Source organism: Ambystoma mexicanum, chromosome 6p (assembly GCF_040938575.1).
Source record: "Ambystoma mexicanum isolate Mex_15411 chromosome 6p, UKY_AmexF1_1, whole genome shotgun sequence".
Taxonomy (NCBI): Eukaryota; Metazoa; Chordata; class Amphibia; order Caudata; family Ambystomatidae; genus Ambystoma; species Ambystoma mexicanum.
This window is the reverse complement of record NC_090935.1, coordinates 789307063-789330642: the sequence shown is the minus strand read 5'-3', so window position 1 is coordinate 789330642 and position 23580 is coordinate 789307063. Positions and strand designations below refer to the sequence as shown.

The 23580-nt window shown below is 47.5% G+C and overlaps 1 protein-coding gene across 1 annotated transcript in view; it reads right to left on the bottom strand.

The window, feature by feature from the left end:
- The window catches only part of LNPEP (leucyl and cystinyl aminopeptidase), a 1221122-nt gene that overhangs the window by 60630 nt on the left and 1136912 nt on the right, over positions 1-23580 (bottom strand). The window contains exon 17 of the mRNA XM_069627677.1: positions 14647-14728. Coding sequence (XP_069483778.1) covers positions 14647-14728 — 82 coding nt within the window. The remainder of the gene's footprint in view (positions 1-14646; positions 14729-23580) is intronic.

Here is a 23580-nt window from a genome sequence, read left to right as displayed (position 1 = left end):
GTTTTTTGAGCAGTGTGGTTGGATAAAAACATTTTTTTTTTTTAAAGGTGCTTGGAAAGATCCCTTGTTTGCACAAGGCATTTCCTATTTGGAGGAAGAAGGCAAGGGTGGATCCTGAGAACAGTTTCATGATGGAAGTACAATGCCCTTGTATTAGGTAGGATTTAGTGGCGTGAGATTATCAGCAAAGTGAGGGATGTAAGGTTGTCCAGGATTCTGTTGTGCAGAGTGGGATGGTGAACAGTGGGATTTGGGGTAGGTATTCCAAGACATCAATATGTTGTCTGATTCTATCTTCGTGATGGAGTTGTTCATTGTGTTATTATTTGGGCCATGGCTTAGAGCCATGTGACTGCAAAAAAGAAGGCTTTACTGCAGTTATCTATCGGCTGCCACGAGAGTCATCGCTGAAGCTAAAGCTGTGCATTACTCCATGAGTTCCCTTCAAGCACTGCATAGTACCTTTAAGATGAAGAGGTCCTTGTGCTTAGGGGTTTTGCACCACAGTTTTCTGGTGTTCGAATAGTGCATTTATTTCCACTCAGTTCTTGGGTATAACAGGAGTTGGATGGTGTAACCCTGGTGTGACATTTTATCATTGGAAATTCATGGTGTTGGGGCTGGTTGAAGTGGCTGGTCTCACTAGCATTGCAAGACTGTGCTTTTGTGTTTCCAAGCGGATGTTCTTAAAGGGGCAGTGGGAATACATTGTCGGCTTCCCCTGTCCTTTATTAGATGTGCGGGAATGCATAAGGAAGATCGTGATGGCGTTGCAGTCTGTTTAGCCAAGTGGGAATGGCTTTTTTTCACCAGAGAAGACAACCTAATTTCCCCCTGATGTGGGTGGCGTTCAGTACATGTCCATGTTCATTGATTCCGTCAGAAGATGGAGAGCACCTTTGGAGCTTCTGGTGGCTTGGGTTCCTGATATTTTGAGATCACAAAAGAAGATGTCTGATGGGTGTGCGATTGACAATGATGTGATGAGATGAGATCAGAGACATCATCAAGGAATGACCCAGACTTGTGGAGGTGGGTAATAGATAAGATGGAAAGTGGTAATCTGTTTGCGTGATAGTGGGAAGTGGCAAGTGAGGAGTTCCATGTAGTTCATACCTGGTTGAGAACTTGAAAGCCCACTTGGATTTCTAAATGTCTTTTGGATGCTGTACCGGGTGGGATGAGGGAGTCAAAGATGTGGGAGGAGAGCCATGTTTCGGTGATACAGATAGCATGAAGCTTGTGTGTGGAAATAAAGTTTGCAATATCAGCAGCATGAAGGGCAGCCGAGTGAGCATTAATTAGCATCAAGCTGAAAAAGAGCAGTGGTGGCATAGGAGGCATGCTTAAAGAGAGGGATGTGGATTACGTTCCATGGATAGGAACAAAGCTTTTTCATGCAATAACGATTTCTGCAACCAAAATGGCTATTTAAGGAGGGCATCTGGTAGTGAAAATGCTGGATGTATCATTGAGCATAGGTGTATTTAAGACACATGGCCTGATCACGACTTTGCCGGTAACCCTTAAATCCGGCGGTAGCGCTAATACCGCCGGATTTAAGGGTCTGCCAAATCAGGACTTTGGCGGATTTCGCCCCAGCTCTTAGCTGGGGGGAAATCCGCCGAAACTTCGCGCTATTACCGCCGGCGGGAAATCCGCCGGCGGTAAGAGCGCAAATTTTCCCCATTCAGCCTAATGGGGAATGGGGCATTCCCGAATGGGCTCAATGGGGAATGGGGAATTACTTTACCACCAAACTCGTGATCCGGCGCCATTAGCGCCGGGGAGTTCAGCGGTAGGGCTATTACCGCCGGCGGTAATACTGCCGGCGGTAACGCCCAAGTCGTGATCAGGTCCACAGACTCAAGAAGCCTATCGACAACACTGAAAAGCACAATTTTACAGAAGGGCTGGAGCTGAGTTGCAAGCCCTGCCTCTCACCATGTTTGCCTGACCACACATGGGCTGGCTTGAAAGAGGTCTAGGCTGGTGAACAGGAGCAGATGAAAGCAAACCTAACATAAAAAAGTGGAGTTTAAGTTTTAAGAGGAAGCCACCGTTTCAAATGTTTAAGCAAGTGCTCATGTATTGATTGAACCCTAATCATGTAAAGAAAACGCACAATCAACAAAATAGTTTGAACAAATGATTTGACCTAATATGTTAACGATGGCATACAGCATTGTTAGGACTAACTGGAAGCAATGTGTTAATAGGGGTGCAACACATAGAAGGTACAGCCTGTTCCACTGGTAGGGCCAAATTTCATTTTTTGTTCCGGCTCTGTTACTTTCTGGGTCCCCTAACATTTTGCTGACTTGTGACCAGAGGGACTTCTACAGAAGTCTCCCTGCCACTACAAATCCTTTTCAGGTGGTCTTCCATTGGTAGCCCATGTAGATACCACATAAAGGGTGCCTTTCAAACACCCAATTTTGGCCTGAGGTGGATTCTATTACCCTGAAAGTATGCTGTGGGGTAGGTTGGTGGCAGTTTTGATTTAGTTGGGCTTCCCTGGGGGTGCAGTCATGTTTAATGCATTAGCAACCCAATGAATCCATCTAGTAGCCACTGGGTACCAATGTATTTTTTAAGGTCTGCTCTCAGCCATTTCGTTTTGGGCCATTATTTGTCTATGTGGATCATGAGGTTCAGCCAAAAGGCAGACTTGCTGACATGGGCTCATCCTGAGCCCAAAATGGCACAATCAGTTTGAGGTTAACTAGCGTACACTGGTTTACAGACCACTAGACTTCTCAGTCTCCATCTTGTGAGGGTTGGCCAGAGTGTTTGGTGGTTTTTACGGTCCAGCCTGATTTTCTAGCCCCCAAAACCTGTATATGCTGCACTGGGGTATGAGTGGAGGGCAATCTTAGGCCAGCTCCTGAGTGAATGTATTATCAGTAGGAGACCCTGCACATTCCTCGGATATGCACCCAATTCCGTGGTATTGCTCAATTTGATCAACTTTTATTGATTGAATGGTACATCTGGCCAAATTCGGCCAATACCATTCGATCGATTTGTTTCGATCAAATTGGGCAATTAATTTAATACCGAACATGGGGAGCAGGGGTTACATTGATGGCTTTGGGGGGCTGCAGGGGTGTCCCCCCGCTTCCTGAGGATTGGAGGCGGGGGATGAAATAAAAAGAGAAAATTGGACCCTGCAGTGTTGGATCTGACCCGCGTTAGAGGGACGGAACTGACACTGCATGGTCATGAGAGGCGGCAGACGGTCAAAAGGTAAGTGGGGGGGTATGTGGTATGTTAGGGGGCAGTGTGGGCATTGATTTGCAGGGTTTGTCCTTGCTTCCAGGTCCTTCTAGGCTGGTGTAAACCCATCTTGGGCTCTTCCTTCCCTTCTCCTAGACCTCCTTCCTAGCAGGATTCCCTGCTTTTTTGCCGGATAGTTTCCTGTGACTTTCCTATGGGCTAACAAGGAAAGAGAGGGGGCTCGCCCATAGGGGGCACTATGGTGGGACCATCCCACCCCCTTTAATCTGTTGAACTCTCCAGCTCCCCTTTAGAAAATTAGCAACAAAGAAAAATAATTTGTATTATGGAATGAGTGATTTTAACTTGCTCCATAATAAGGCAAATGTAGTATGTGCATTTGCTAAGAATCCAAATCATTTAAATTCTTTACAAATGCAAAGAATGGTGGGGTCCCTAAAATCAATTTACAGTGTTTTTACTGGGCATCAATGGTAAAGCAAGCATGGTAATTATTATTACGTGCCTACACTGGCTTTCTATTATGCAGTAAGATTTTTGGGGATATGTTTTTAATGTCAAAGCCAACACTATTATGTTCGTATGAGGGGATACTGGCATTATGTGCAAAGAAAACATGAGTATTTTCTTATATAGGAATACTGGTATACATTGGTGCAGCCAGCATGGAAATGTAAAACAACAGCCAGGGTGAACATTTTCTTTATACTGAAATGTATTGAGCGGTCAAGGCATCATGAAAAGGCATTGGGGAATGCTCCTGTGCATTGTTGGAGACTTTCATCTGTTGGATTGTTTAATGGTTTTTCCTACAAAACTGATTACAAGACATCTGGCTTTTACCCTATTTTTCGCAGAAAGTGTGATTTAGAATGTACAATTGCTAGGCTTGGTCGCTTTCACAGATTGGTGAGAAATATTTACACCCCTCCAATTAAAATAAAATCACCAGCCGCCACTGCAAGAGCACTGTCCAACAAACGAAACAGGAATTCCAGCCAAGAAGGGGCGTCTTCCTGACCTGGAACTGGGGGTAGCTTTTTGCTACCTGCCACAGCTCGGCCCTGGGACTTTCTGGGTTGGTTCCTGTCATTGCCCATGTCATGGTACAGTTTCTTGCTTGCTGCTAGTTAATGTCCTCTTGTGCTGTCCAGGAACCTTAGTCTGGTTCCTGTGTCCTCCTGTCACCTTCTCCTCAAATGCTGCTGTTTCTGCATTGTGGGTCTTTCTCATAACTGTCTTGTGTATTGAACGTTCTTGTTGCCTGGACCTCCACTGGATCCTGCCTTCAACTTCCTAGAAATTGGAGGTCCAAATCGCAACTAGCGTGACCTTAAGTTGCTGCCTGCGATCCATTTTTCAACTGCAGTTCCTGGGACAAATCTTCCACATCCAGCGACATGAGCACTTGTTCCAGGGGCCAGAACTATTCTTCGAATTCTTGATAGCATTCCCCTAAATCCGGGAGTAGTGGGTTTTAAGTTACCCTGAATAGTGTTCTGCTCTCTGCACCTGGCTCTTCCGGCCTGCTAGTTGTTGAAACCTAGGTTGGAACTCTTATTTGAGGTCTTCTCTGGTGACCGCTTCAGCTAGTTGCCAGTCTGCTGCACCTGTGGGCTAAAAATAACTTTCCTTGCTTTTCTCCATAACCACAGTAAGCCTATTAGATTTTTTCAGTTGTTCCCGATTAAGAAACCTTTTGGAACTTCTAGAACTCTGCAAAAGTGACTAACACGTAGGCATCTGGACAGTGACATTTTTCCAAGGTTGCCCCTGGGACCCACCTGTTTTGGGAGCAATTTGTTGAATTTGACAGGCACTTGTAATGTATTATCCTTTTTAGAATACTAAATCATTGTAGCACACTCTCTGACAGAGGAGAATATTAGGTACTATGGTTGCTACTGTTTTCCAGTTGTTTCTCATGGGATTTCGAGTGCACTGGGACCTGTATTGACCCTAGGTTGTGTTACCCATTTACTATTTTGAAAATGATCATTATGGTCCGCCTATGTGCTTTAACCCTTTTCCTCTCTCTATGTATTACTATGTTCTCAGTACTCCTGTGTTATGTTTATCTGTGCTCAACCCTTGGTACTGCGATTCCACTACTGAGTGTATGCAATTTACCTTTGGCTAGGAATCCCTTTTCCTCCCCCTGGTGTAGCATATTCTGCACCAAAGAGTTATCCTGTTACTGGCCTTGGGAGTGGGAAAGACCTTGTCTAAGGTTCATTCTTGTTTTCATACTAACTCGTGGGTATTTTTTCATAGTACTTATTGGTCTACTTATATTTTGTGTGTGATTAAGGTGCATATATTTCTCAGTAAATCTGTGCAATGCCTTCTCTTGAGTAATCTATTGGAACCAACCGTACACAGCTGCCAGCCTGGCCCCTCCTACTCGGCTCTCTGCTCGGCTTTGTTACCCGTTAAGAGAGTATTGGTCTAACTGTCCCCCTTAGGGCTGTGGAAAAATCCACAAACTGATAAGACACATGAAACCAACTGCTTTGTAGACCAGTATCTGCTGTCATGTCACGCGGGAGACTGGGGTCTGCCGCTCCCATTTCCTCCTGGCGAGTCTACCCGCGCGTTCGCGTCTGGGGACTCGCCGGGAGGGGAGCAACGGATTACAGGGCCGGCGGCCTTCGGCGCATGCGCGGAGGTCCTCTCTCTCGGTTCCGCGCATGCGCCGTGGGGGCTTGCCTTCCAAGCCTCGTTCTGGGTTCGCCGGCGCCCGGAAACGGAACGGTTTGCGTTCCAGGCCTCTCGGGCGCCGGCGGCCCATAAAAGAGGCCGCTAGTCAAAGCTGCCCGCGTCTCAACGCGGTTTGCTTCGCTTTCCTCGTTGTTCCTGCCCAGCCTTACCTGTGGCCTGTCCTGGGCCTACCTGCCTCCAGCCTTACCTGTGGCCTGTCCTGGGCCTACCTGCCTCCAGCCTTACCTGTGGCTTGTCCTGGGCCTACCTGCCTCCAGCCTTACCTGTGGCCTGTCCTGGGCCTACCTGCCTCCAGCCTTACCTGTGGCCTGTCCTGGGCCTACCTGCCTCCAGCCTTACCTGTGGCCTGTCCTGGGCCTACCTGCCTCCAGCCTTACCTGTGGCCTGTCCTGGGCCTACCTGCCTCCAGCCTTACCTGTGGCCTGTCCTGGGCCTGCCTGCCTCCAGCCTTACCTGTGGCCTGTCCTGGGCCTGCCTGCCTCCGGCCTTACCTGTGGCCTGTCCTGGGCCTGCCTGCCTCCAGTCCTTACCTGTGGCCTGCCCTGGGCCAGCCTGACTCCAGTTCTTATCCGGGTCCTGTCCTGGGCCTGCCTGCCTTCAATCCTCACCTGGGTTCGGCCCTGGGCCAGCCAGCCTCCAGCTACTACCTAGGTTTTGCCCTGGGTCAGTCTTCCCTCAGCCCATTCCGGAGTTCTGTCCTGAGTCATCATTGTGTAGAGGGGACTTATCCCACACTAGCCTGCATTCCCCCTGTTCCATCTTGGGCACGTTCCTACAGTTCTCTAATTGGCCAGACAACTAGTTCCAACTGTCCTCACTCTTTCCTGTCTTGCCTGACTCCGAATCTCATCCTGTGTACCATTGGAACTATCTGCACCAGCCAAGCTCCTTTGCCTACTACGAATACCTTTCTGCTACACTGGTCTACCTATCAACTGTCGCTGCACTGAGGTTCTTGGAAGATTCATGGTCTGGACAACAAGCTCTACCTGGACTATGGTTCCCTCCATCTGAGCCTACATCCTCTTGTCACGCTTACCTGGGAGAGTGCCTTTGTGACATTGGGGGTTGGTCCATCCTTCACCCAGTTCCTCATTTGGGTGGTGGAGAGGCTGATTCCTCGTGCCGCTATCTCATCAGTTCCTGGACTCCAGACTGGCGACCTCTGCGAGACCAACCACCAAGACTACAGGTACGCGGTCCTCTCGGGCCAATCAGCTTGACAGATTGAGACGCCTTCCTCCTGATTCAGATATGGATGAATCGCAGGACATGAGGAACGAGTTGCTAGCGCTCAGGGCCGAGATGACCGCCCTGCGTCAGGAGAATCAAACATTACGACAAATGATAACGCAAGGAGCACCTAGTACCTCTCAAGGAGAGGGATCATTGGCTCATACAACACCCATCAAATTCGACGGAGACCCTAGACGGGTGGCGGAGTTTTGTAACCACTGCAGAATACACTTTCTCTTCAGGTCTACCTACTTCAACACTGATAGGGCCAAGATTGGTTACATCTTGGGGAACCTAACTGGGAACGCATTAGCTTGGGCAACTCCGTTTGTGGTTACGAACAGTCCTATTTTGAATGACTTTGCTGCCTTTGAAAAGGCCTTTCTTGAGGTATTTCAGACGCCGAACCTGGCCTCCGTTGCACAGAATCAATTGATGGACTACAAACAGGGAAGCAATGACGTCATCACCTACATCAGCCGTTTCCGACTTTTGGCTACTGACTCCCAGTGGCCCGAAATTACACAGAAGACACTGTTTCGTCGAGGCCTGAGAGAGGAGTACAAGGATGAGTTACTTCACATCCCTGAACCAGAGAGCCTTCAACTCTTGATCGATCAAGTACTCCGTATTGACCAAAGGCTAGTCGAACGAAAGGCTGAGAGACGTCGGCTTGACAGAAGCGGTCCCCGGACAACCAACACACCTGCTGGTTCGTTTGGGTCGACCGAGTCCGGACCTGAGCCCATGCAAGTAGGAGCCATGAGGGGACCTTTGACGGAAGAAGAGAAGAAACGAAGGAGGTCTTTGCGTTTGTGTCTTTACTGTGGAGCAGCTGGACATTATTTGGGTACGTGTCCTTTGCGTCCGCAGAAGAAGAAGTCGGGAAACTAGGAGACCTGTCGTATACAGGAAGGGCAACGACAGGTCCCATTCCTTCCTCAGACCCTTCTGTTATTTGTTCTATACGTCTGCCCATGCAACCAGCGGTACTACAGACCCTGAAGGTCCGAATTAAACTACCAGACAAGAACCTGGAAGTATCCGGTCTACTGGACTGTGGGGCTTCCGGCAATTACATCGACGAAACGTTCGTCACCAGACATAAGATACCACTCGTTTCCAGACACACGCCTCTGTCGGTGGAGCTTATTGATGGTACTCCCTTGTCTTCTGGACCCGTTAGTCAGTTCACAGTTGGACTGGCCCTTCTGATTGCTGATCATTACGAGGAACTAGCCTTTGATGTTATCAAGTCACCGAACTACAAGATGGTTTTGGGATTACCTTGGTTGCAACACCACAATCCTTTGATAGACTGGAGAACCCAGACCTTGACCTTTTCATCCGAACGGTGTGCTCAAGAATGCAAGCTACCCGTTCCCACCAGGACCGTCTCGACTTCTCTAATAACGGACAGCAATGGGGTTCATCTATGTTCCACGTCTCTGGTCCCACAGGAATATTCCGAATTCAAACATGTGTTTTCTGAACCTGGCAACATACCCCTTCCTCCACACCGTTCTTTTGATTGCTCCATTGACCTGCTACCGGACCACGTTATTCCCCATGGGAAACTATATGCTTTGACACGTGACGAGAAGCTAGTTCTTCAGGAGTATTTGTCGGAGAGTCTAGAAAAGGGGTACATTGTGCCATCGAAATCGCCTGCAGGATTCCCCCTGTTTTTTGTAAAGAAAAAAGAAGGTACATTGAGACCCTGTGTCGACTACCGGCAGTTGAATGACATAACAGCCAAGGACCGGTATCCTTTACCCTTAATTCGCAGCATCCTTGAAACCCTGCATACTGCGCGAATCTTCTCCAAATTGGACCTCCGCGGAGCTTATCATTTGGTGCGCATCAGGAGTGGGGACGAGTGGAAGACAGCTTTCAAGACATCTTTTGGGCATTTTGAATACAGGGTTATGCCTTTCGGCCTATGTAATGCTCCCGCTGTTTTTCAACGATTCATGGACTACATCTTTGGTGACCTGTTAGGGTTATCCGTTTGGGTTTATCTGGACGACATATTGATATTCTCTAAATCCTTAGACGAGCATGTGGAACATGTTCGTGAGGTCCTTCATCGGCTGTCCGTCAATAACCTGTTCGCCAAAGCGGAGAAATGTAGCTTTCACCAACCCAGCATTGAATTCTTGGGATTTGTTATCAATCAAGAAGGCATTGGGATGGATCCCAAGAAGGTGCGAGCCATACAAGAATGGAGACATCCACACGATATCAAGGCTCTCCAACGCTTCCTGGGATTCGCAAACTTTTACAGGCGCTTTATCCCACAGTTCTCACAGATCTCGGCGCCCCTCACCAGGCTAACCAGCAGCAAGATCACGTTCGAATGGGATCTCGTGGCTTCCCGGGCTTTCGACGTATTGAAGTCGGCCTTTATGGCTGCCCCGATCCTGCGCCATCCCCAGGAAGAGTTGCCTTACATAGTGGAGGCCGATGCTTCCAGCTTTGCTGTAGGGGCAGTCCTTCTTCAGAAAGATCCTATCACGTTGGTAGAACATCCAGTAGCCTATTATTCTCGCAAGTTGAGTCCCAGCGAACGAAACTACGCGGTGATTGAAAGGGAACTGTTAGCCATCAAGACCGCATTCGAGGAATGGAGACATTTTCTCCTCGGAGCACGCTTTTCTGTGGAGGTGCGGACAGACCATCGCAATCTGCAATATCTTCGCTCTCTGCAATGTCGGACTCCTCGTCAAGCCCGGTGGGCCTTCTTCTTCTCTCCGTTTGAGTTCCATGTTACTTATATCCCGGGAACCTCCAATACGAAAGCGGATGCGCTTTCCAGGTCCCTGGAAAACGTAGATGGGACGCCCTGTCCAGAACAGCCACTGATTTCTCCTCGCCATTTTCTGCTGGCCTTGTCCTCTCACCTTAAGTCCATCGCGGAAGCCACTCGGTCGGATCCAGAAAGAACGTCCCTTCTTAGTCGGCAACTAGTATCAGAACGAGACGGACTGTTGTTTTTTCAAAGAAGACTCTACATACCCAGAGGAGCCATTAGAAGGGGCATTCTACACGGATTCCATGATTCACCCATAGGAGGACATCGCGGGGTCAGAGCCACTCGAGAGTTGATATCCCGACAGTTCTGGTGGCCTGGTTGGGCGACCGAGGTCCAGAAGTACATTGACAGCTGTCCAATATGTGCCCAGTGCAAGGTTCCCAGAAGACGACCATTGGGTTTGTTAATGCCCACCGAAGTGGCTCCCTATCCATGGCATACCATCGCCACCGATTTCATTGTGGATTTGCCTCCATCTGAAGGGTACACCTGTATAATGGTGGTTGTGGACAGCTTCACCAAACTGGCCCATTTCATCCCATTCCGGAAAATCCCTACAGCTACTCAAATGGCTTCAGCGTTTCTGCACGACATCTACCGGTTGCACGGCCTACCGGAGAAAATCATATCGGATAGAGGTACCCAGTTTCTTTCATCATTTTGGAGACAGGTGTGTGGTCATCTGGGAATACATAGAGCTCTAAGCTCAGGCTATCACCCACAGACAAATGGGCTAACCGAAAGGACCAATCAGACTTTGGAGGGGTACCTCCGCTGTTTTGCCAATGCCACACAGTCTAATTGGAAAGGTGGGCTAGATCTGGCCGAAGTATCCTACAACAACACTGTTCATGCCTCCATTGGAGTCAGCCCATTCTTCTGTTCCACTGGTCTACATCCTCGGTTAATGCCTTTTCAACCAGTTCCGTCTAGTACTGTTCCCTCTGCTGATGGTCTGGTCTTACACATCCGGGAACAGCAAGAACTTGCACACAAGATCTTAAGTGAAGCCAAGGATCGGATGAAGAGACAGGCAGACAGGAAGAGGAGTGCAGAACCTAATTTCCAGGAGGGCGACAAGGTGTGGTTGTCCTCAAAGAACCTGCCTCTCCGCAATCTGCCCGTCAAACTGGCCCCTCGATATTTGGGACCCTTTGTTATCACCAAACGGTTGTCCTCTGTAGCCTTCCGTCTTCACCTACCCTCTTCCTGGCGTGTACATCCCGTTTTTCACGTGTCCCTGTTAAAACCCTATGTGGTCGATGATTATGGCCGCACCTCTCCTCGTCCGGCCTCTGTTTTGGTACAGGGGGGCCCTGAGTTTGAGGTACACGAGATCTGTGATGCCCGGTACCGTAGAGGGGTGCTCCACTATTTGGTTGACTGGAAGGGGTACCCGGCCTGTGATCGTACCTGGGAACCGCGCCAGCACGTGCATGCTCCCCGGCTGATACGTGAGTTCTACGTACGGTTTCCCTGGAAGCCTGGGGCCCCGGGTCTTCCTGGGAGGGGGCATAGTGTCATGTCACGCGGGAGACTGGGGTCTGCCGCTCCCATTTCCTCCTGGCGAGTCTACCCGCGCGTTCGCGTCTGGGGACTCGCCGGGAGGGGAGCAACGGATTACAGGGCCGGCGGCCTTCGGCGCATGCGCGGAGGTCCTCTCTCTCGGTTCCGCGCATGCGCCGTGGGGGCTTGCCTTCCAAGCCTCGTTCTGGGTTCGCCGGCGCCCGGAAACGGAACGGTTTGCGTTCCAGGCCTCTCGGGCGCCGGCGGCCCATAAAAGAGGCCGCTAGTCAAAGCTGCCCGCGTCTCAACGCGGTTTGCTTCGCTTTCCTCGTTGTTCCTGCCCAGCCTTACCTGTGGCCTGTCCTGGGCCTACCTGCCTCCAGCCTTACCTGTGGCCTGTCCTGGGCCTACCTGCCTCCAGCCTTACCTGTGGCTTGTCCTGGGCCTACCTGCCTCCAGCCTTACCTGTGGCCTGTCCTGGGCCTACCTGCCTCCAGCCTTACCTGTGGCCTGTCCTGGGCCTACCTGCCTCCAGCCTTACCTGTGGCCTGTCCTGGGCCTACCTGCCTCCAGCCTTACCTGTGGCCTGTCCTGGGCCTACCTGCCTCCAGCCTTACCTGTGGCCTGTCCTGGGCCTGCCTGCCTCCAGCCTTACCTGTGGCCTGTCCTGGGCCTGCCTGCCTCCGGCCTTACCTGTGGCCTGTCCTGGGCCTGCCTGCCTCCAGTCCTTACCTGTGGCCTGCCCTGGGCCAGCCTGACTCCAGTTCTTATCCGGGTCCTGTCCTGGGCCTGCCTGCCTTCAATCCTCACCTGGGTTCGGCCCTGGGCCAGCCAGCCTCCAGCTACTACCTAGGTTTTGCCCTGGGTCAGTCTTCCCTCAGCCCATTCCGGAGTTCTGTCCTGAGTCATCATTGTGTAGAGGGGACTTATCCCACACTAGCCTGCATTCCCCCTGTTCCATCTTGGGCACGTTCCTACAGTTCTCTAATTGGCCAGACAACTAGTTCCAACTGTCCTCACTCTTTCCTGTCTTGCCTGACTCCGAATCTCATCCTGTGTACCATTGGAACTATCTGCACCAGCCAAGCTCCTTTGCCTACTACGAATACCTTTCTGCTACACTGGTCTACCTATCAACTGTCGCTGCACTGAGGTTCTTGGAAGATTCATGGTCTGGACAACAAGCTCTACCTGGACTATGGTTCCCTCCATCTGAGCCTACATCCTCTTGTCACGCTTACCTGGGAGAGTGCCTTTGTGACATTGGGGGTTGGTCCATCCTTCACCCAGTTCCTCATTTGGGTGGTGGAGAGGCTGATTCCTCGTGCCGCTATCTCATCAGTTCCTGGACTCCAGACTGGCGACCTCTGCGAGACCAACCACCAAGACTACAGGTACGCGGTCCTCTCGGGCCAATCAGCTTGACATCTGCATGGAGTGGTGCAGGATATCGGAGCTCCAACACACTGCTTCCCGTTTCAGTAATCTGTACCCACAATTTTCTGTTTCAGCTACAGCAGCAGATAACCAATTAATTGGCATGGTGTCCCAGCCCCATCACAATTCCCTGTGGCTGACTGCTGTGGGACATACAGATTAGCTTACCCGACCAACCCCGCGAACGGCCAGCAGCACTGCTCCAGCCTGCCTGTACCGTTTTTCTGAACTTTCTTCAGATAGTTTATTGCTTTTACTCATTTAACTAATACAGACTGAGCACAGTCACAATCCGGGGTGAGTGGTGGGATCTTTGTAGCCACTACGTGGTTGCCCTCACCAGCTCAATATCCGCATTCCAATTCATGTGATCTTTTCACAACATTTGTGCCCCACAGGAAATGCGCTCCATGATACAAGCAATATCTCGCTGATCTACAGATTCCTTGAACTCTGAGGTCAGTGCATCTCACGTTACACCTCAAAATTGAATACTTTACAGCTTTGCAATGCGGTTACAACATGGGACCCAGCGCTATTTTCTACCGACTGGTCCCATGTTTGACCGCTCAGAACAAATCATCTTTTGCATTTTACAATCTCATCAATCTAAGCGCACATAATCCTTTTCCACCAGATATAGCGAAAGTCTATCCGGTTTGTGAAGATTCACGTGCAGTCACTCCGAGAACTCTGTACATAGGCCATACAAGATAACTTTCCTAACATAATGAATACCATCATTCACACACTATTACTTTAATCCACAGATGATAAATAGAACTACAGATATCAACTACCTGATGAAGGGCAGCATTGCCCGAAACGCATCGTAGCAAACAGGAAGAGACATGTCAGCTATACCACCTTCTCTCAGCCTAGAACGCTTCCCTACTGAGATATCTGTTCTCATGAATTCTTTAATTGTGAATGTTACTATGTAATTTTATCTTTTTGCATTCAAATGTACTTATCAAACTTGCTAAATGCAAAAAACCTGCACAAGTAGTGCACATTGTGTTCATATTTAAGCTTTCTCTTGAATGAAATGTTAATTTCTTTTGTTCGGTAACTTGAATTGTCACAATTGCATATTTTTATTATTTCTTCTTTCTGAGTAAACAATTGCAAACTATTGAATATTGTGGACTGTGATTTCAGGCAATTGACTTGCCACAGTGTGCCCAGGTCATGCCCCCCGAAGCATTTGAGGGACCTCCTTCTGCCTGGCCCCAGGGTTTGCACTAGCTTTACGAGGGGTTCTGAGGTGATGTTGATCCTACCATTCTAACACTCGGCTTTCTGTCGTGTTAATCACTAACCTGACCTTTACATTAACCTGAGAAGTAGGCCAATCATATTGGTAAGGCGATGGGGACTGGTGGGAGGAGACCTAGCCTCCCTGCCCACTCCTCATCTCCAGGCCCTGCCAATGGATACTGACATTATCAGAATTGAAATGTCTCTCGCACCAGCACTGTCTCTGCTCAACCCTAATTAAGGGTCCTGGAGACGGGAAGGGAGCAACGCAGGCCTGGTCAGTGCTAAAACAACATACAGCTTTGCCTGCAAGTGAGACTATTTTGCTGTACTAGCCATGACAGAAAAGCTCCTTGCACTTCATACCGACTTCCTTAAATGATGTCTTGAACAAAATGTAAAACCAGTGTTAAAAGAAAGAAAACACTCACTTCTTGCAGATGGGCTGCTGTTGAAAACTGAGCAGTTGATCGAGTAACAATACTCTGGATACTGAAGGATCCAGCTTGGAACCTAGAAATGGAAAAATAACAATATTAAACATTTGTTTTGAGATACAATTATTAATTAGATCTTGGAAATCGCATGCTTTCTCCATAATTGAAAGCAGGTCTAAATAAAGGTGGTTACCAGTATCAGAGAAGGGAGATTTTACAAATGTTTAGCATATGAAAGTCATGCTTCTGTAAAAGACACAGAAGTGAGTATTATGCTTCACTTTCTTTAATTTAGAACAAATGACATTAAGACAAACCCAAACATATAACCAGACAATGGGCCTCATTCCCAGTCCAGCGCTAACCAATGGCGGTAGTAGCACCTTGGTCGGCTCCGGACCCGTACCGGCACCGCCCTGGTGGAATGGGAAATTACCGCCCTATTCCGAGTTGACCAGGGCGGTAATTTCCCATTCCCCAGGGCCCTTCCCCATTCCCAAATGAGCCCCCATAGGACTCAATGGGAATGGGGAAATTGCAAATAACGGTGACCGTACTTTACGGTCACCGTTATTGGCTAAAAAGCCCTTTTGTGCCCTCGCAGGCGTTAAGGACGAGGGCGCAAAGGGAACTCGGAATGTGGCGGTAAGGGATTACCGGCACCGGTCTCGTTAACGGTGACCGGTATCCCTTACCGCCATACTCGGAATGAGGGCCAATGTTAAAACTACAAAACCTACCAAGACCAAGAGTCCTTGTGATTTCTGAACTCAGTCACGCAACTCTTTCAGCCAATGCACTGTCCATAGTCACTATAAGACCTCTGTGTAGCACTACTTCACTCCTCGTTTCTTTTGGGGAAAAGGATTTCAAAGAACTAACATCCCTGAACTAAGAAGATCAACAGTTTTAAAAACCTCAAACATCTGCCAATGAAAATGGACTCTATAAATATCCTACTACTCCTCTCTGTACCTGAAGAGAGAAGAAAGGGTTATTGAAATTATGGAGCGAGCAGTGTGTAAATACAAAAATGAAAAGAAAAAAAAAACTGCTGCCATAGCCCATCCAAACAGGCATCCCAGCTAGAAAAAGAACAAGCCTGGTGAGGCCTACCAGCAACTCACGCTGCAGTGAGGGCTAAATCTCGCCTCCCTTTCTTTAATAGAATTAAGACTTTCCAAAACCAAAGTCTTGAAAAATCTCCATTCTGTGTCAATAACAAAGGTGAGCATTATTCTTGATCAAAGCTTATACACCACCACCACGGATACTTGTTGTGTAATCAACTTCAGATAAAGGTTTTCATTTACAGACTCGCATGACAAGTTGGATGCTTTGATGAGGTCCTTCGGTCACACTCAAACCTAAAAGGCTTAAAACATGCCAAAGCTGAATGGGCTTTGAAACGAAGCGCATCAACACCTGTCTGAGTCCCCAACATATAATCTTGCAAGCGTAAGCAAAGACATTAGCCTTTTATAGGGTTTAAGCACCAAAATAAAAGGCAGCGCATCTGAGCTCCCACAGACCTTTGGGATGATATGAAATTACTCTGGACCCACAATTAGTATGTGTAGAGATGTGAAATACAAGCCTACTTGGCAGAAATACACAGCCTCTTGTATCCAGGACTCAGATGTCTGAAACCCTCCTACAAGAGGTTAGGCATCTCAACATTGTCAGTTTACAAGAAAGGCCCTTCCTGGAACGGCTTTCATAAGAAGCTCAGGATTCCAAAAGATTATGGACCATATTGACATCCCAGAGTGAAGAGTAGCACAGAACTGGAGAGATCGTAATGCCTAACCCCCTTGAGCACCCAAAAAATAGGGGTTGCTCTCCAATAGGCACCGCTCAGACTAAAGTGTCACCTGCCAAGAGAGCTAGACATTGAGTATTTACTATTAGATAACTTTTCTTTCTCTGTTTAACTGGCTATGCAAACTTTTTTTTCTCGCTTAGAACACATTATTTGACAAAATTATATAATCAATTCAGCCGGTTTTCTGGTTTTATGGTGTGCAAGGTACGGGAGAGCTCATAGATTGGGCTCTTTTCTTTTCATATGTATATTTACTGCTTCGTGTCAGGGCAGTTACTCCTCCTCTGCACCCGCACATTATAAGAGTCAATATATTGCATCCCCAGCCATCCCTTGCCCACCAGACATCTACACGATAATCCTCACCCAAGAAACATCTGCAGAATACTTCTGGAACCTCAAAAACCATTCTCTGCCAACAGGAGTTGTACCATGAAGCTTCAAAATAGCATATATTAAACCACTCGTCAAAGATCCCTCAGGAAACACAGAAGACCTAACCAACTACTGACCTAACCCATACCCCGGCAAAACTTCTAAAAACCTACATATATGAACAAATCTTGGAACATGTAGAAAGCAATCCATTACTTGATATGGAAAAAGAAGGTTTCAGACCAATGAGGAATGGAAAAAGCAGTAATATCCATCTGGGACAACCTAAGTAATAGAATGTTACTCACCGTAGCGACTAGAATACTCCTAGTCCTAAATCCCCTTTTCCTCCATTCTGTATGGGCTTCCCCGAGGCAGTGACAGTACCAGAACCTTTCAGCAAAAAACTTGAGCTACCCCTTTAAAAATGTACGCCAGGCGCGGCGGCAGCGAGGCACGGCCCCATGTGAGGGGTCAGCAATGTGAGGCAGACACTTTTGTGAAAGCTTTTCAACGCATGCCATTTTATTATATTCAAAGGTTGGATGAATGCCTCACTATCCCCACCCTGACAAGGATTTCCCTGCCTAAAATAAACTAAAGGAAACAATCTAACAAAGGATATCTGTCCCTCACACTTATACATATAATAAATAAACAAGGAAATATATGGCAGTTCAAAACAGTAATGATTAAGTGCATAATGTAATCACAGTCTCTCTTTATAACCGGGACACATTCTCCTTCACCAGAATTAAGTTGAATTCTGCTTCACAGTTCAAGAAAAATAAATAAGGAAATCCTGATTCGCCACAAAGTTCCAACACAGTTCTTTGCAATTTTGGCTCTTCAACTCAAAGTTCCAAAATTCCAGTGATTCAACAAAGAAATAGAATACTCTTCCTCTTCCTTGAACAATTATACAGTTTATCCTTCGATCAAAGGACAGTTTCTAAAGTTCATCAAATAGCATGAATAAATGTCTTGGTTAGGACGAATTGCTACAACTGATAGGTTAAAAAAATGCAACTTCTTCAATGCCAACAGCTTTACACAATTCTTCCCTCAGCACCTTAGCAACCCAAGCTGACTTTGTCAGGAGCACTTTGTAGAACTTTGTGTAACTTCCACCTGGCTTACTCTCATACCAGGCCTACTCCTCCAAAAGGTTTTCCGTACGGGTATATCTGCCTGCCCAAACAGCGCTTCATGAGTAATAGTGCTTTTTGTGGTTAAAGTCAACAATCAAAAGGTTTACAACTACAGACGGTTTACCAGTTTGCAGCTTCAAAACTGTTAACAACTCTTCAGGGGACACAAGATTCACATTGATACTCTTCAATACTTTCATACAAACAATGCTTCTCTCCTTCTGAATATCTTTCTCCAGAAGGGCAGCCTTTTTGCCACTCTTATTTCCCCATTGCACCAGTGACAAATACTGACAAGGAGAGGGATTCTCTCTTGGCCTTGGCAATGTGAGTTTATACCAGCTTTTACCATATATGGGGACAAATATGGGAAACAAGTTTCACACGTTATATACTTTTCACTATCCTCTTTTTTGTTGTTGGCAATATTTGCTTGATTGTAATTGCCTGACTCTTAGTTTCTCTTGACTTGGACAATGGTTGCAGGTAACAATTTCACCCTATCAGGTTGCTGGGATTTCCAAACACTCACATTTGTAAAGTTACCATCATATGGTTTTGTTACATATTGTTTTCACTGCTTTTCATGAGTTTGGTATTCAAAATAAATCAGATTACTCTTAGAACTGCTTTCACCGGCACATGAGTGCTGCTTCCGCTGTTTTTCAAATGTTTGAAATATACAATTGCTCTCTGAGCAACTTTCTTCTATGTGCGAGTCTTCCTCACTCGCCGGACGCCTGCATTGCACACATGAGTGGGGAAGGAGTGCTACGGGATTACTGTCAAGCAGTGAAATGAGTGGGAAAGTCGTGCACTTCCAATCCTCTAGCCGCAGACAGGACGTCTATTTCCGTGGCTCTTTCGTGACCCAGCAAACTTCTTCTTTTAGTCCGCCGCCACCCGCACCACCTCCCAAGGCCTTCTGATGCACGCCAGCCACCAGAAACAACCTTGAGGCTTTCAAGGGCATGCCAGCCACACGAGACAGACTCCCCGGAAGCAAAGCTTCCCTCGCCTTCACTTCCCAATGGGCAGCCTCTCCAGATTAGATTACCAGGAGGCAAGCTTCCCTCCTGAACGCTTTCTGCTGCTCAATCTCTGCTCTTTAGGAATCGAGAGGTACAGACCCTCTCAGGAACAGCAGCTGATATCTGCCACACAGTGGTCCCTGCGTCTTCTCTAGCATTCAGCTTCTGCTTAGACTGCCAGCTCGAGTCACTGTGTTTTGGCTTCCGTCTGCAATCTCATGGCCTGCACCTAGGGAGGCCTTTTAAGTCTCTCTGAGGTGTGGGTTATTTGCATTAATGACCTGATTGCTCCTGTATAACTAATTTTTAGCCCTCTTCCACGTCTCAGTACTAAAGTTAGGTTTTTGGGTTTGATTTTTACTTTTAAACCCAAATAGAATCTTTCTAATATTCTTTACAGGAACATCACAAGGATTAGTCAACGGATCTGATTGAACAGAGGAAGGCAGTTCTTTAAACCATTACAATTCACAGATTTTCTCTCACTGTACCTTTGGGTACAAAGGAGGTTTTTAACTTCACCAGTTTCTATATGTCAAGGAAGGATTTTTATTCCTCCCAATGACTAGGCGTGTGTGACTGTTTTCCCCCTTATTTATATGTGGATCTTGTAAAACAAGAAGATGGTTCTTACAGCAAGCCAATACATACTTTGGCATTGATGAGACAACCTAGCTGAAGGAAGACAAATACTGTGTCTCATCCCATGTAATACTCTTTCCCCTGGGCCTTTTCTCCTCCCAGGTGATCCACCCACAGAACACCTCCCACAAGGTCAGGATCAGTAAGCAACTGTCTTTCCCAGGCCACCTGGGAGGAGACTTTAGGCAGGGAATTAGTGAGGAGTCCGTAGGATTAATCACAAACAGTGCACGTGTGTGACATAGCCTCTCCCCCCCTGGCCATATCGTTAGTAACACTCCGTCTGCCGTGCAATGTATAACAGGACCTAGTTTTCTCAACAAATTTAATCCCGACAAATTTTCTCCACAATTTTCTGTTAGAAGGCAAGGACAATGTTCGGTAAATGGTCCTATGGTAACTGGGACTGGTTTGGACACTGGGTTTAAGACTGGTGTACCTGCAAACCCTACGGAAATATTCTTTTGCCCTGACAGTGGTATATTCTGAACCGATGGTCTATAGAACACTTCTGTGCTCCTGTATCTACAAGAAAGCGGTGTTCCTCATTCCCGACTCTAATTTCTACGTAGGGTCCTCTCTGATTCACGGGAATAGACACTGGTTCCGACCCCTGTCCTGGGCTGTCCTATTGGGGAAATAACACATCGTTCGATGTGTAATCATTACTATTACTGTAATACGTGTTTGGCTGTGTATCGAAAACATTTCCACCCTTCCCTCTATTTCCCCCACTCTGATTTCCATACTGTTGATTTTGCTGTCCCTGACTCTGGTTTGGGGCATTTTGGTTTTGCCTTGGTTTTGATTACCCCCGTTATTATGATGCTGCTTCATACTATACCTATTTGATCCATTCGCTCCTGGGTGTCCTCTATGCTGTCTCCTCTGACCAGACCCATTTCTATTCTGTAGATGCGGGCATTGCGCTCGCCAATGTCCTTCCTCTTTACAATATGCACACTGATTCGGCCCCACTGTTCCCCCATGCATATTCGAACTACTCCTTACTTGTGCGTTCACTCGCCCTCTATTATGTCTTACTACTTGCTGCATTAATACTCGTGTTCTAATTAGACATTCCTTCAAGTCTGCCCCCACCTGTTTTAGCAACGATAATTCGTTCACCATCTCCTTCTGCCCCGGCGATGGTAACTGCCGTCGTTTATTATGCGACCCCTTTTCCCCTTCCCAGGTCTCCCGATATCCCTACTCCTGTACGTAGGTGTAGTAGGTTACCAGTCAAATGGTCGAAAACATTTGGTCGACAGACAATTTGGTCGACACCATTTGGTCGAATGCCAAATGGTCGAATTTTTTTTTTTTACCCATTTTTTGGTTTTTTTGGGGGGGGGTCCCCCCCCAACCCCCTTTTTTTCTTTTTTCTTTTTTTTCCCCACACGAAAACCCACAAAACACATATATAAAAAAAAAAAAAAATTCGACCATTTGGCATTCGACCAAATGGTGTCGACCAAATTGCAGTCGACCAAATTGCAGTCGACCAGTTGACTGGACACCGGTGTAGTAAACATTTTGGCAGGTGCAGTAAACATTTCGACATAATCATTATCTAATTCATCTCTAAAGTCAAGAAGTCTATACACATGTTCTCTCACTTCTTCATCCCTCTCCCTACAGCGTGCTAATGCATTCGAATCCAACAATCGCTGCAGTGGTAATTTCCCAATTAGCTGTTTCCATCTCTCCACCAAATATTCACCCATGCATTCCAACACTACCTGTCTTTCGTTGCTTCTACGAAAGTCATATATCGAAGCCAATGTTGCCATCCCATCATTCCCGTCTATATACATCTCTGCCTGTTGCTGCAATTCTACCTTCCTTTCCTTGCTGACTGCGCTGCGGGTTACCCTCGTGCACTGCCGTTGGTCAGACCCGCCTCTTGCCCCTGTGGTTTCAATTTCAACCCCGGGAGGAACGGACGGTACCGAGTCTGTGTCTGAGGCAGGAGGTGCGGATGGGACAATGGGAACAGCGAGTGTCTGTTGTGGGCCTGGTTGGCTAGTAGGAAGTGTTACGTGCGCGGTCTGTGGCTGTGGGAGGGCTTGAGCTACCGGAGGGGTAGCTTGAGCTACGGGCGGGGTCTGGGCAATAGCTACTGACGTATCTGGTCTTGGGCCTTGTTTTGTATGGGTCAATATATTTTCTATCAATTCATCTGTCATGTGTAATTCTCGTTATGGGTATATTTTTCCTATATTCAACTGGTCACGCCTGCCTGCCCTTCCTAGACTCTGTCCACTCCTCCTCTTCTTTTTCTTCCGCTACCTCACCCTTTGATTTATGCCTGCGCACATGCTTTGCTCTGCTTTTAAATCGGAGCATTGCTTCCTTTCTCCAGTCTTTAATAGTTTCAAATGCTGCCGGACGCGCTTTCTTTCTTATTAACCCCCCTTTCCAAGTTATCTATCCTCGCCATCTCAAAACTACCATTAATCGGCCACTGATGGTCTTGTTGCTTTCTGGTTTGCCTATGCCAAGTCTCACAGAATATTATTGCACCCACTCCATACTTCACATACATCTCATACGCCGGCGTTCCCCCAGGTGGTACAATTTGGCCATTTTCCAAAGATTTTCTACCACAGCGGAAAAACCTCGCTAAGGTGGACAATACCCCAGGCATGTTTCAACCTTCCCCTTGGTTAATTAACCTTACCTAGGGCGTTTGATTTTGCAAAGTCAACTCTCAACCAATATCAGGATGCTTTGAATCGGGGAATGACTCGCCTGATAAATCAAGTCGTCTGTATACTGACGCACCAAAGGACGTCGTGTCTGCGTTTCTTGGCTTCTGCCTCGTTTCGGGACCCTCGCCTCCTTGTTCTCTAGCTAGGCACGTCGATCAGGGATCAGATGTGTGCAGATCTGCAAAGGAGTCTCTCATCACTTTTACAGGGCGCCCCGAACACCTCTTGATCCCGGCTCGATCGTCCCGTCCTCGCCGTTCTCTGCCTTTCTCAATTACAACGTTACGCGAAGGAACAAGTGGGGGAGGGTCCCTATTCGGACGCCATCTTGAAAGGGGCCCCTAGGGGACCCTGACGTCTATGGAAACAAGGCGGGTCACCACACACGATAGAGACGCCAGACACGAGGTTGTATTCCCAAAGCTAGGGTTTTATTGCAAAGCAAAAGTCTCAGTTGGCCAACTCGGTCTCACGCCCCGCGACGTGTATCTCTAGACCTCGAGGGACGCAAGAGAGTGAATTACGTACATCAGTTACATATATACAAAATACATATCAAACAATCTGCTATGACATGTATAACACCCCTCTTCATTGGGTTTCTTTGAACTTGGTGTGATGATGGACATCTCGGACCACTATGACACCTTCAAACATCTATTCTAGTAACAATTTGCAATTTGTGAGTGCGTAGGCATCTTTCGGTTATTGAATAGAACACGACGCTTCTGTTCTTGGAAGCGAACTACATACAGGGGGGAGTTGCATTCCGGACCTTGCTATCTATCAGGTGCTATTCGTGTCCTGGGAGCCGACATGCTCTTAGCGGGCTCAGCAAAGGGGGGCCGTTAGAAAAGCATAATTCAAGCCTTTAGCGGTATTATTCTAACATATTCTACCATATAACGAGACTGGCTGGCAGCTGTGAAATGATTAAATGCCCTGCGGCTCTGCTTCAAGGCTCCATTAAGGAGGGAGCCGGGCATTCTTCCTGGCGCTGCCTACGTTTGTGTTTCAGCGAAACTCTTGTTATCCTCTCGGCCCTATGGCCTTGTCCTTTTCATATACAGACAACAATGTTCCACAGTCGAGTAAGTGTAAGCGGAAAATATACTGCGAAGCAATAGGAACAGAAAGCAATGAACAATGGTTAGAAAACAAAATGGCGATTCTTGTTACATTAAAATGGC